At 44.6% G+C, this 11,241-nt stretch overlaps 1 protein-coding gene across 1 annotated transcript; it reads left to right on the top strand.

Moving 5' to 3' along the window:
* Nucleotides 1-4,811: 4,811 nt before the first annotated feature.
* LOC124224741 (uncharacterized) lies at nt 4,812-9,154 on the top strand. The gene is made up of 2 exons (XM_046636943.1): nt 4,812-6,504; nt 6,642-9,154. Exons 1-2 carry the CDS (start codon nt 4,812-4,814, stop codon nt 9,152-9,154), a joined length of 4,206 nt encoding a protein of 1,401 aa, XP_046492899.1.
* The last annotated feature ends 2,087 nt before the right edge of the window (nt 9,155-11,241 follow it).

Below are 11,241 nucleotides of genomic sequence, written 5' to 3'. Positions count from 1 at the left end.
ATGGGCCGTCAAGAGACTAAGAGTATATTTGCTCAATACACCGGATAAACCCTTCATCATCCGCACCGATCATCGTGCACTCGTATGGCTGAAAAATTGCGTAGACCCCAGTCAACGCCTGCTGCGTTGGAGACTAAGATTGGAGGAATACTCATTCCTGATAGAACATGTTTCGGGAAAAAGTAACGTAGTAGCGGATGAGTTATCTAGAGTCTTTCGCACAAAGAAAGAGATCTTCGGAAAACTCACCGAATTGGAAAAGGGACTATACGAAATCACACCCATTGATAAGAATCCCAAGTGGGTCCACCATATTGCCGCACGCCACATTGACATCGAGAGATCATCACTCACAACAGGCAGAACAGAATCTCACGTCAAACTCGTTCCCAACCGAAATCGAAAAGGGGAGGACGGCAAATGGGTGAAGATTACCCTAGAAGAAAAGGATGCCTCTGACAACACCCTGATTATACCAAAGAATCAGACTGATAGACGTGAGAAACTCAGAAACTATATTCATCCGAAAAGGTACGAAAAGATATACTTCTGGATTGACCCTAAGAAAACCACCAAAGAAGAAACCAATTCGATCATTGAAGATCTCAAGAGGATACGTCAGGACTCAGGTGCAGACATATCATTTTGCTTGACAGGAAAGGATGTGCCTAACAAACAGCAACAGAAAGAAATCATGGCCAGCGCTCACAACGACATCAATGGACACTTCGGCCTAGCAAAAACAATTGACCGAGTAAAAGAAACGGCCGTATGGTCACGTATGGAGAATGATATCAATTCCTTTATCCAGGCATGCCCCACGTGTCAGATGTATAAAAAGGAAAGGATACAAATGAATTCACCCGCTATTCTTTTCGAAACCTTTGCTGAAAAACCTAACGATCAAATTTCAATAGATATCGTCGGACCTCTGGTCGAATCTTGGAATAAACACCGATATATCCTCACGATGCAGGATTCAATAACTAAATTCATTAAATGTGCCCCACTTACGAACAAAACCACGACAGAAGTTATCAAGGCTCTATCAGAGTACTGGATAGGTAACTTCGGGTGCCCCAAAGTAATCTTGACGGACATGGGAAAGGAGTTTTGTAACGAGCTGACCGATTCCTTTCTCGAACACTATAATATCAAACATATCACCACAACTGCATATCACCCGCAGTCGAACGGCTCTATAGAACGAATGCATGGTGTCTTGAAAGACTATATTCGAACTGCCTGCAAAGAGAGAATACACACTTGGGACAAGGTTTTAATAGAAATGGCACGTGCCTATAACACTTCCGTTCATCAATCAACAGGTGAAACGCCTCACAACCTCATGTTCTGTCACGAAGCCAACAATCCTGACGGTTTCCGCGAAAACCGATTGGAAACCGTGATTAGTAAGAAAATGTTGTGGATACGAAAATGGGAGGAACGGTTCGAGAAAGCTCTGGTCTGGCTTACCAAATCCAGAGAGAAAAACCAAAAACAAGTGGACCAAGGAACACGACGACAAACTCCTTTATATCAAGTGGGAGATAAAGTAATGATCAAGAACCATACGCGACAGAACGCCTTGGAAAGGATTTGGAATGGACCATTCGTCGTCGTCGAGATCAACGAACAAAAAGGAAATATCACTTACAAGAAAACCGCGGATGATTCCACAGCGTCTTATTGGAAGACCCATCTGAATAATACCAAACCGTACTACGAATACGATACCGGACCAAGGGAAAACGATCCAATCCCTAGAATTAAACTCAAACGGGTTCAGGGTAACGATTGGATCTCCACGGAATAGAGTCCAAGTTTCTTTTGTTATAGGTGTAGCAGTCTGTCCCTAGCCTACTTCGATGTCTCAGTTATCAATGGGACTTTACTCCAGGAGGAAGTGGGCAAAGTATACATGTACCAGGAAAGATGGAAGATATTCCAATCCATTGACGCAAGTGGGTTCACCAAACCATTACTCGACATTCACGACAAACTCGGAGGCCTCCAGACGATACGGGATACCTATCTGGACCATTGGAACCCTGGTCAGCGATCCCTCGCCCAGTCCGCCCTGGACGCTTTAGATTTAGAATTTGCCCGTGCCTCGTCACACAAGAATATTTTGGAAGTCATTTTAGACTTGGGTGCGCCTATTCTTCAAATGACGCGCCGCCCCTCTAAATTAAGGGAATCTCAATCCCACGGAACCAAAACAAGTACTCCGAAAGCGCTCGCGTCGAGCGATGTTACTTACGAAGCCTCGCGCGAAGCTGAGGCGGTATTTGGAAAACACGTCCTTCTGACGGGTCTGGCAAATGAAATGTATCCCCTAAGGAAATCTTATCTCACGCCAAACATCAGACCGAAAAGAGGAATGTTTAACTTTTTAGGAACAATCCAAAAATCAATCTATGGAACTGCTGACGCGAATGATTTGGAAATAATTATTGGGAATCTAGCCTCACTAAAAAATGTAACGGACACTCTAAATCTTGTGGTAACCAAGTCCTTGCACATCAATCAAGTCCAAATTAATATCTTGAATACAAATCAGCTCAAACTTAAACACTCTTTGGAAACTGTATGGGGACAATTAGAATCATTAAAAATAAACGGTAACGAAACGCTTGCTTATCAGGAATACATGGAAGCTATAACTCTAAGTTTATTTGAAATTAAGGAACTGCAAAGACTGATCGACCTGGTAATGACTGCCGTACAATTAGGAAGGCATGGTATCATCGATAACACCCTTTTTACTCCAAAGGAGCTTATGACAGCTCTTCAAGCTTTCGACGCCAATGACAAAAAGACACTAATACCTATTAAAGAGGAAAATTACGAGAAGTTTATTAAAATAAGTGATTTAACTATAACCACAGATAAAGGCAAACTTATCTATATACTCACAGTGCCTTACTTAGAAAAGGAACCTTGGGTAATAATTCAGAATACCCCGGTACCCGTAAGAATAAATCACACTTATGTAACGCTTAACCCAACATATGCTTTGAAATTAGTACGTAAGAATTTTATGAGAGAAGTCACATTTTCTCAACTGAAACAGATAACCGATTATTTCATTGGTGATTACCGCGATGTGGGACATCGCAACGATACTATTGAACTTTGTGAGAAAATAACTGATCCCATACCACGAGGATGCACTCTGAGTCGTTTTCTCGTCACAGATATTGCTTACATAAGAACGCAGGGATCGCAAATAATCTTACCTTCGAAGCCAATTGAGGTAACCATAACATGCGCTTCAATGCAGACTTTTATTATTCAAATCACCAAGCCATCCCTGATAACCACGAATCAGAGCTGCGAACTTCAAACTTTGAAAACGCGAGTCAAATTAATCGTAGAACATATGACTTCTCAATTAACAGAAATACATGCAGATACCATTTCCCCGCTAAACAAATTTGTAACAGGCCGGGAAATTGTATTGCATCACGTGATTAACTTGGATACCCTCAAGGATCAAGGACAAGCCATTTTAGACCTTGAGAGTGTCCTCGCGAATAACGAAGCGACCCTTCGGGTCAACAATACATGGGCTAACTTCAAAGGTATAGGGATCCCATCAATAGCTGCCGTTTCTGGAACGATATCCGTCTTGTCTATTCTACTCTTGCTGTGGAAATTTAATATACCAACCTATATCTCGGCGTTCGCCGGATATTGTTGCCAAAGGAATCCCTCTGCTTTGGAAGTAGTAGAACGACGGAAATTAAAACGCAGGATTGAGACACAGGCTAAACGTAACGAAGGAATCCTACGAGAAATCAGAAGCCGCAGAGACGCGCCTTTGTCTTCGTCGGGGGATGTGATGGAGCTGGAACATTTCTAATGAAATGTAACAGTTTATATCCTCTCGTAGGAACATGCCGGGGATTATTTAGATGAATACAAAATTTATCATGCAGCGTAGCCCGCCTTATGCGCTTGGCTTTCTTATCGGCAGCAGTGCTCAAATCACGCGATTATGCACTTCATATGCACTGTCGCCGAGCCCGGCGAGAGGCCGTGTGAGCAGTCTCAATACTGCTTCCAGGCGTAACGCACGTCTAATTTAATATAATATAACGTTAACACTTCCTTTTACCATTTTTTGTTATCAATCATCATTTAATTCTCTGTTTGAATAAACATATAAATACCTATATAATCGTTGCGCAATATTTGCATGACAACCGTGACTAAGATCTGAGCGTCAACAATACCGATCTCTCGAAGTGTGAATCGCGTCGCGCTACTATCAGTGTGTTTGTGTCTCGTTCGTGAAAACTCAGTTCGTCGCGTGAGTTTAAATCCTCTCGTACATCAACATGTCGATCGAAGAACATATCGAACGTCAAAACGACTACATTTGGCGCATCTCTCGTGCCGTCAAAAACCTGCGCAAGCTCGGCGAGGCAAAAATCACTTACGGGCAGGTGAAGTCGCAGCTTAATGCCTTAAATTCGAGTTGGAATAAGTTCCAAGATAATCACGAAAAGATCAGCGAGATCAAGTTCGCAGCAAAAGGTGATCAACTCGACGCGATCAAAAGGCTTTCGTACTTCACGAAAGATCATTACGGACTGTGTGAAGAGCACTTCTTGATTGGCGAAGGAGTGATGCTTGATCTTCTCGAATCGCTAAAGCCTGCGCCTGCAGCAACCGCGCAAGCCGCTGCAGCTCCTTAAGACGCACCAGCAGGAGGATCATCAAAACGGCTACCGCGTATCGAACTGCCCACTTTCGCGGGCAGCTACTCAGAATGGAAGCCGTTTCACGACCTCTTCTCGTCGATGGTTCGCGAAAATTCGCAACTTTCGGAAGTGGAAAAGCTGCACTACCTCAAAACCAGTGTGACCGATGAACCGTTACAACTTATCAAAAACATTTCTCTCACCGCAGAAAACTTCCCTCGAGCCTGGGAAACTCTCGTCTCACGATACGAAAACAAGCGGCTTCTGACTGATTCTCATCTCGCGACACTTTTCGCGATTCCTCGTGTCACTAAAAAATCATCATCGGAACTAAAGAGCTTGCACAGCAACACTTGCGAAGCTCTTGGCGCGCTCGAACTTCTCGATAGTCCCGAGAAATTAGGGGATCACATCATCGTGCACATGACGATTCGCAAGCTCGACCCAGCATCTCTCGAAGAGTGGGAGAAAAGTGTTAGCGAGAAACTCGAGCCCCCCACGACTGCGGAGCTCAAGGCGTTTCTCATCGGTCGCATCCACACCCTCGAAGCCGTGGAGCAAGCTCATGCTCATAATCAAATCGCGACGTCGAAACCGCACTCATCGCAAGGAAGGTCAAATCTTCAGACGACAAGGTCACATACAGCGCAATCAAAGGAACAGTCGTGTGCTTGTTGCAAAGGCAACCACTACATCGCGTTCTGTTCGACCTTTCGCGACAAATCTCTGGATCAAAGAAGGGAAGTGGTTTCTGCGAAAAAGCTTTGCTTCAATTGTCTCCGTCCACATCAGCAGAAGGACTGTCGATCCAACAAAACGTGTCGCATGTGCAACGGTCGACATCATTCCTTGCTGCATCGAAACTTTTCCTCAATCTCGACAGCTGCCAACCGCGGCACATCTCAAGGACAGGCCGCAGTAGCGCAACCTGCAGTGCAGAACGCACCGATCTCGAACAGCGCCTCTCAGGTGAGCAACCACTCAGCTCAGCCTTCAATGATCAAGCGCTCTCCAGTTTTTCTCGCCACAGTGCAATTGATCGCCTCGAATCCGGAGACTGGAGAAAGAATCATCGCTCGCGCTCTACTCGATCAAGGATCCGAAAGTTCATTCGTCAGGGAGTCGCTAGCGCAACAATTGCGATTACGTCGGCATCAAGCAACGATACCGATCATTGGCGTCGGAGCTCATCAATCGGCAGTGACTCGCGGCATAGCGACATTGCAACTCAAATCTCGTGCTCACACCTCGTTCTCGTGTCAGGTGGAGGCACTCGTGCTTCCACTACTCACATCGTATCTACCCTCATTTCGACTTCTCGTCGAAGACTGGCCTCATCTACGAGGACTCAACCTCGTGAATCCAAGCTTTGCACATCCCAGTCAAATCGACGTAATTCTCGGAGCTGACATCTACAGCAACATCATTAGTCAAGGAGTTCGAAGAGGAGCACCAGGAACACCAATCGTGCAAGAAACTCAGTTCGGTTGGGTCCTCTCCGGCTGCGTTTCAGCGGAAGCAGCAAGCCCCTCGTATGGCGCAATCCAAGGCTTCCAATGCTCCCTCGATCACGAACTGCTCGATCTCGTGCAGCAGTTTTGGAAGCAGGAAGAAGTGTCGAAACCTTTGGCACTAACTTCCGAAGAAGAGCGTTGTGAGCAACACTTTCGCGAAACGGTTTCTCGAACTGCGTCCGGTCGTCACGTAGTTCGGCTGCCGCTCAAGGACAATTCGGTAGAGCTCGGCAACTCGCGGAATCCCGCGCATCAAATGCTCCTTCTTTGGAGAAACGGTTCGGTAGCGACGCGAAACTCAAGGAGGCTTACTCGAGCTTCCTTCGTGAATATCGTCAACTCGGGCACATGCGTCGCGCTATCAATATACCTGAAGACAATTCCCGCGTGTTTTATCTTCCCCATCACGGTGTAGTTCGCGACAGCAGTTCAACAACAAAGTTGCGTGTCGTGTTCAACGGGTCTCAAAGAACCAACCTCGGACTCTCTCTCAATGACAATCTTCTCGTCGGTCCAAAAGTGCAAACCGACCTCGCGGACGTTCTCTTACGCTGGCGACAATATCCAGTCGCGTTCTCATCAGACATCGTGAAAATGTACCGACAAATTTTGGTCCACAATGATGACCAAGATTTCCAGCGAATCCTCTGGAGGGAAGAACCAGGGCTATCGATTGAAGAATATCAACTGACTACGGTAACGTATGGTCTTGCAGGCGCTCCGTATCTCGCGATCCGTGTTCTTCATCAACTCGTTCAGGACGAAGGTAAGCAGTATCCCTTTGCGAGCCACGTCATTCTCGAGAACACGTACGTCGACGACATCCTCTCAGGAGCAGAGGACGTTGATCAAGGTCGCGAGAAAATCAACGAACTCAATCAATTGCTCAAGGCGGGCGGCTTTGAACTTCAAAAGTGGACTTCAAGCCACCCAGAAACTCTCGTTGACATTTCTCGAAACCATCAAGAGATCGCGATGCATCTGAATCTCGATCAAAGTCCATTCTTTCGGGCTCTCGGTCTTGCGTGGAGACCAGACATCGACGCGTTCGCGTTCTCTCCGCAAATTCATCAATCTCGGGACAATTTCACGAAACGAAAAGTTCTCTCACAAACCGCGCAGCTCTTTGATCCTCTCGGATGGCTCTCGCCGATCACGATCAGAGCCAAAATCTTTATGCAGGAATTGTGGGCACTCGGTTTCGACTGGGACGAGCCGCTCTCAGCTTCATTGTCCTCGCGATGGATCGAGTTTCTACAAGATCTTCAAGGCATCTCAGCTATCACCATCCCACGAAGGATCGGGTCAAGTTCAGCATCTCTCGGGATAGAGATCCACGGTTTCGCGGACGCCTCTCAAAGTGCATTAGGCGCAGTGATCTACGCGCGAACGTATATCAACACTCACGAAGTGCGCGTTTCGCTAGTGTGCGCGAAAACTAAAGTAGCGCCGCTAAAGAAGGTGACAATTTCTCGTCTCGAACTCTGTGCTGCGAATCTTCTCGTCCGGTTGATGTGTCATGTGGAAAAGACTCTTAATTTCGAAAACACCCCGGTTTATCTGTGGACGGATTCCACAGTCGCGCTCGCGTGGATCAAAAGCCACCCATCGCGGTGGAAGGAATTCGTTCGTAATCGCGTAACGGAAATCCAAGAGTTCGCGCGCGCTCGTTGGTATCACATCTCGGGTTTTGAAAACCCCGCTGATCTTGCGTCTCGTGGTGCATCTCCGGAGCAACTCCAAAAATCAGAACTTTGGACCTTCGGACCATCCTGGCTCTCGAAGCCTTCTGTCAATTGGCCATCCTTATCTCCGCGACCGGAAGAAAACATTCATCTCGAGGAAAGAAAAGGGCTGTCGACGCACATCGCAACAGCTAAGCCGCTACAAATCTGGGATCTCGTCGATCGCTACTCAAAACTATCGACTCTCCTCAAAGTCACATCATTGTGTAAACGCGCAGCAAATCGGTTCCTCGCGAAGACGACATCGAATCGCGTAAACACGTCTATCACTGTCGGACCGATCTCTACTCTCGAATTGAGCGACGCCCAACTGTTTTGGACCAAGGTGACCCAGCAGGCGTACTTTGCAGAAGAAATTCGCCAAATCGAGACAAGCTCAAGTCTCACTCGAAGTCATCCACTATCGCGACTCACGCCGTTCATCGATTCGAACGGATTCCTCAGAGTCGGTGGTCGACTGAATCACTCATTGCTTTCATATGACGAAAAGCACCCGTTCATCTTGCCTCGCGAATCATCGTTCTCCACATTGATCATCGATCATCATCATCGGTTGACGCTCCACGGAGGTCCGCAACTCACTCTCGCTACAATCCGACAGCGGTACTGGATCCTGGGAGGAAGAGTACCGATCCGCATGTTCATACATCGTTGCGTTCCTTGTGCGCGTCATCGCGCCACCCTCAGCAGCCAACAGATGGGCCAACTCCCTCAGTCTCGAGTCACGCAATCAAGGCCGTTTCTTCACTCTGGCGTTGACTACGCTGGTCCATTCTCGATTCGAGCCTCCCGCGGAAGAGGAGCGAAATCATGCAAGGGATATATCGTTATCTTCATCTGCTTCACGACCTCGGCTGTGCATCTCGAGCTAGTTTCGGACTACACGACGGAGGCATTCATCGCGGCGTACAAACGCTTCACATCTCGACGAGGAATTTGTGCCTCAATCGCAAGCGATTGTGGAACGAATCTCGTCGGCGCAGACTCAGAACTTCGCCGTCTTCTCGCTGCATCGTCAAAGGAGTTCGCAGAAATCGCAAACACCCTCGCATCACACGGAACCCAGTGGCGGTTCAATCCTCCCTCCGCGCCTCATTTCGGTGGAAAATGGGAAGCCGGAGTGAAATCAGTCAAATTTCACCTCAAACGAGTCATCGGAGAAGCTACTCAAACGTTCGAGTAATTCGCGACGTTCCTCATGCAAGTAGAAGCCACGCTTAATTCTCGACCTCTTTGCGCTATCTCGGACGATCCACGGGATCCAAGTGCCTTGACTCCAGGACACTTTCTCGTCGGCTCAGCATTGAACACAATTCCTGAGCCGTCACTCATCGAGGTGCCAGTTCAACGGCTATCGCATTGGCAACACTCGCGTCAAATGCTGGAGCATTTTTGGAAACGGTGGAGTACGGAGTATCTTCAGTCCTTCCAAAACCTCTCGAAATGGCAGACTCATCACGGGAACATCAAAATCGGATCCATCGTTCTCGTAAAAAACGAAAATCTACCTCCATCTGTGTGGCCCCTCGCGAAAGTGATCGAAGTGTATCCGGGAACCGACGGTCTCGTTTGCGTTGTGACCGTTAAAACGAAATCCTTTGTGTTAAAACGTCCTATCGTAAAATTGTGTGTGCTTCCAGTGTCCTTTTAAGACAATTATTGACTCTAAGAATAAATAACGCACGGCGGGCGGCATAATCTAATTTCGCGATCGTTACCGATAGCGAAGCGGGCGGTATGTTTCGGCAAGGTATCGAATAGTTAAATGTGTGTCTCGCGACACTCAAAATCGTCCTCGCACTTGTACGCACACTCGCGTGCAATGTTTACTTGCCGTCTCTGCGTCAAATCTCGCCGCTTGCCCGTGTCGCGACTCAAAACCCATCAGCTGTATCTCATGTATTGTCTACTATCTCGAAATCATGTATGTGTATAATCTATGTGTTCTCTCGCTCTGTAAAATCTTCACTCTCTGTAACGTTCTCTTGCGATACGGTTTGTATCGCCTCATCAAAACCAATAAAAATCTAGTTTATCGGCATTCATTATCTCTCTCCATCTCAACATCACTTTCGTTTCATTCACACTCGTTCTCATCACTAACTCGCGGATCCCACGTCGATGATCCATATCTTTTTGCCATCTCTTTAAACATTCAGGTTATGTGAATATTATAAAATGTTTCAATATTGCAATTGTATAACCAGTACTTGCTACAGTCACACAACATTGTTACAACTATGTGAGAACAGTTATAATACAGATTAGGAATGATTATAATCTCAAGATTGGCAAAGTCTGAGACAAAAAAATCAGAAACATATTGAGGAGTAAGGTTTCTTGCAAAACAATTTACCACAGTTAATACAAAATCGATGAGAACAAAATAATGGCGGCTGTTTGAAACAAATTGTCACAAATCGATCTAGATGTTTTCACTGATTTTCACTAAGTATTTTAATTTTTGGTCAAATTGTGGTAAATTTTGTTTTGCGGGATATATTAATTTTATAATAATTTTTTCGAAATACTGCAAAATGTAGAAAAATTTGGAAGAAAAATTATGAATTATCAACTACAAAATATGAATTTTGAATATATTTTTGCGGTCAGGTTTACCATTAGTTTTGCCAACTTTAATGTATATATATATGTACAAATTATACATTATTATGATTGAATATAAATAGAGGCAATTGAATTGAATAATTCGATGATATAGAAAGTAATTAATTTAAATTGATCATTTTTCTTGAATTGAAGAATTATTAATTTTCAAAAATTAAAAATATGATATTGAACAACTAATCATTCATCTATCTGTATGTTCTCTTTAAACTTTTCAATAAGTTATAATCCATTGTATAAATGTTCCAAATTACAATCTATGAAGTACATTGGATGGCATTTTTCGATTGAATACTATTTTTATTATAATTAATATGTGAGCGAATAATGAAGAAATATATAGAATTTTTGTAATAACTTTATTCATTTTTGAAGAATTTAATTCATATGAAAATTTTTTTCTTTCAATTCTCCTTTTTTTAAAAGTTAATTGGAAATTATGATATATATACAAATTATACATTATTATAATCTATTATAAATGTAGGCGAATAAATTAAATAATTCAATGATATAGAGAAAAATAATCCATATGAATCATATTTCTTAAATTATGAAATAATGAGTTTTCGAAAATTAAAAATATGAAACTGTTACGCGCCGACGTACTTCCTTGGCGTACCTCTTTCAAAATTCCATTCC

Source organism: Neodiprion pinetum, chromosome 1 (genome assembly GCF_021155775.2).
Source record: "Neodiprion pinetum isolate iyNeoPine1 chromosome 1, iyNeoPine1.2, whole genome shotgun sequence".
NCBI classification, from domain to species: domain Eukaryota; kingdom Metazoa; phylum Arthropoda; class Insecta; order Hymenoptera; family Diprionidae; genus Neodiprion; species Neodiprion pinetum.
This window is presented reverse-complemented; position numbering and strand designations above follow the sequence as displayed.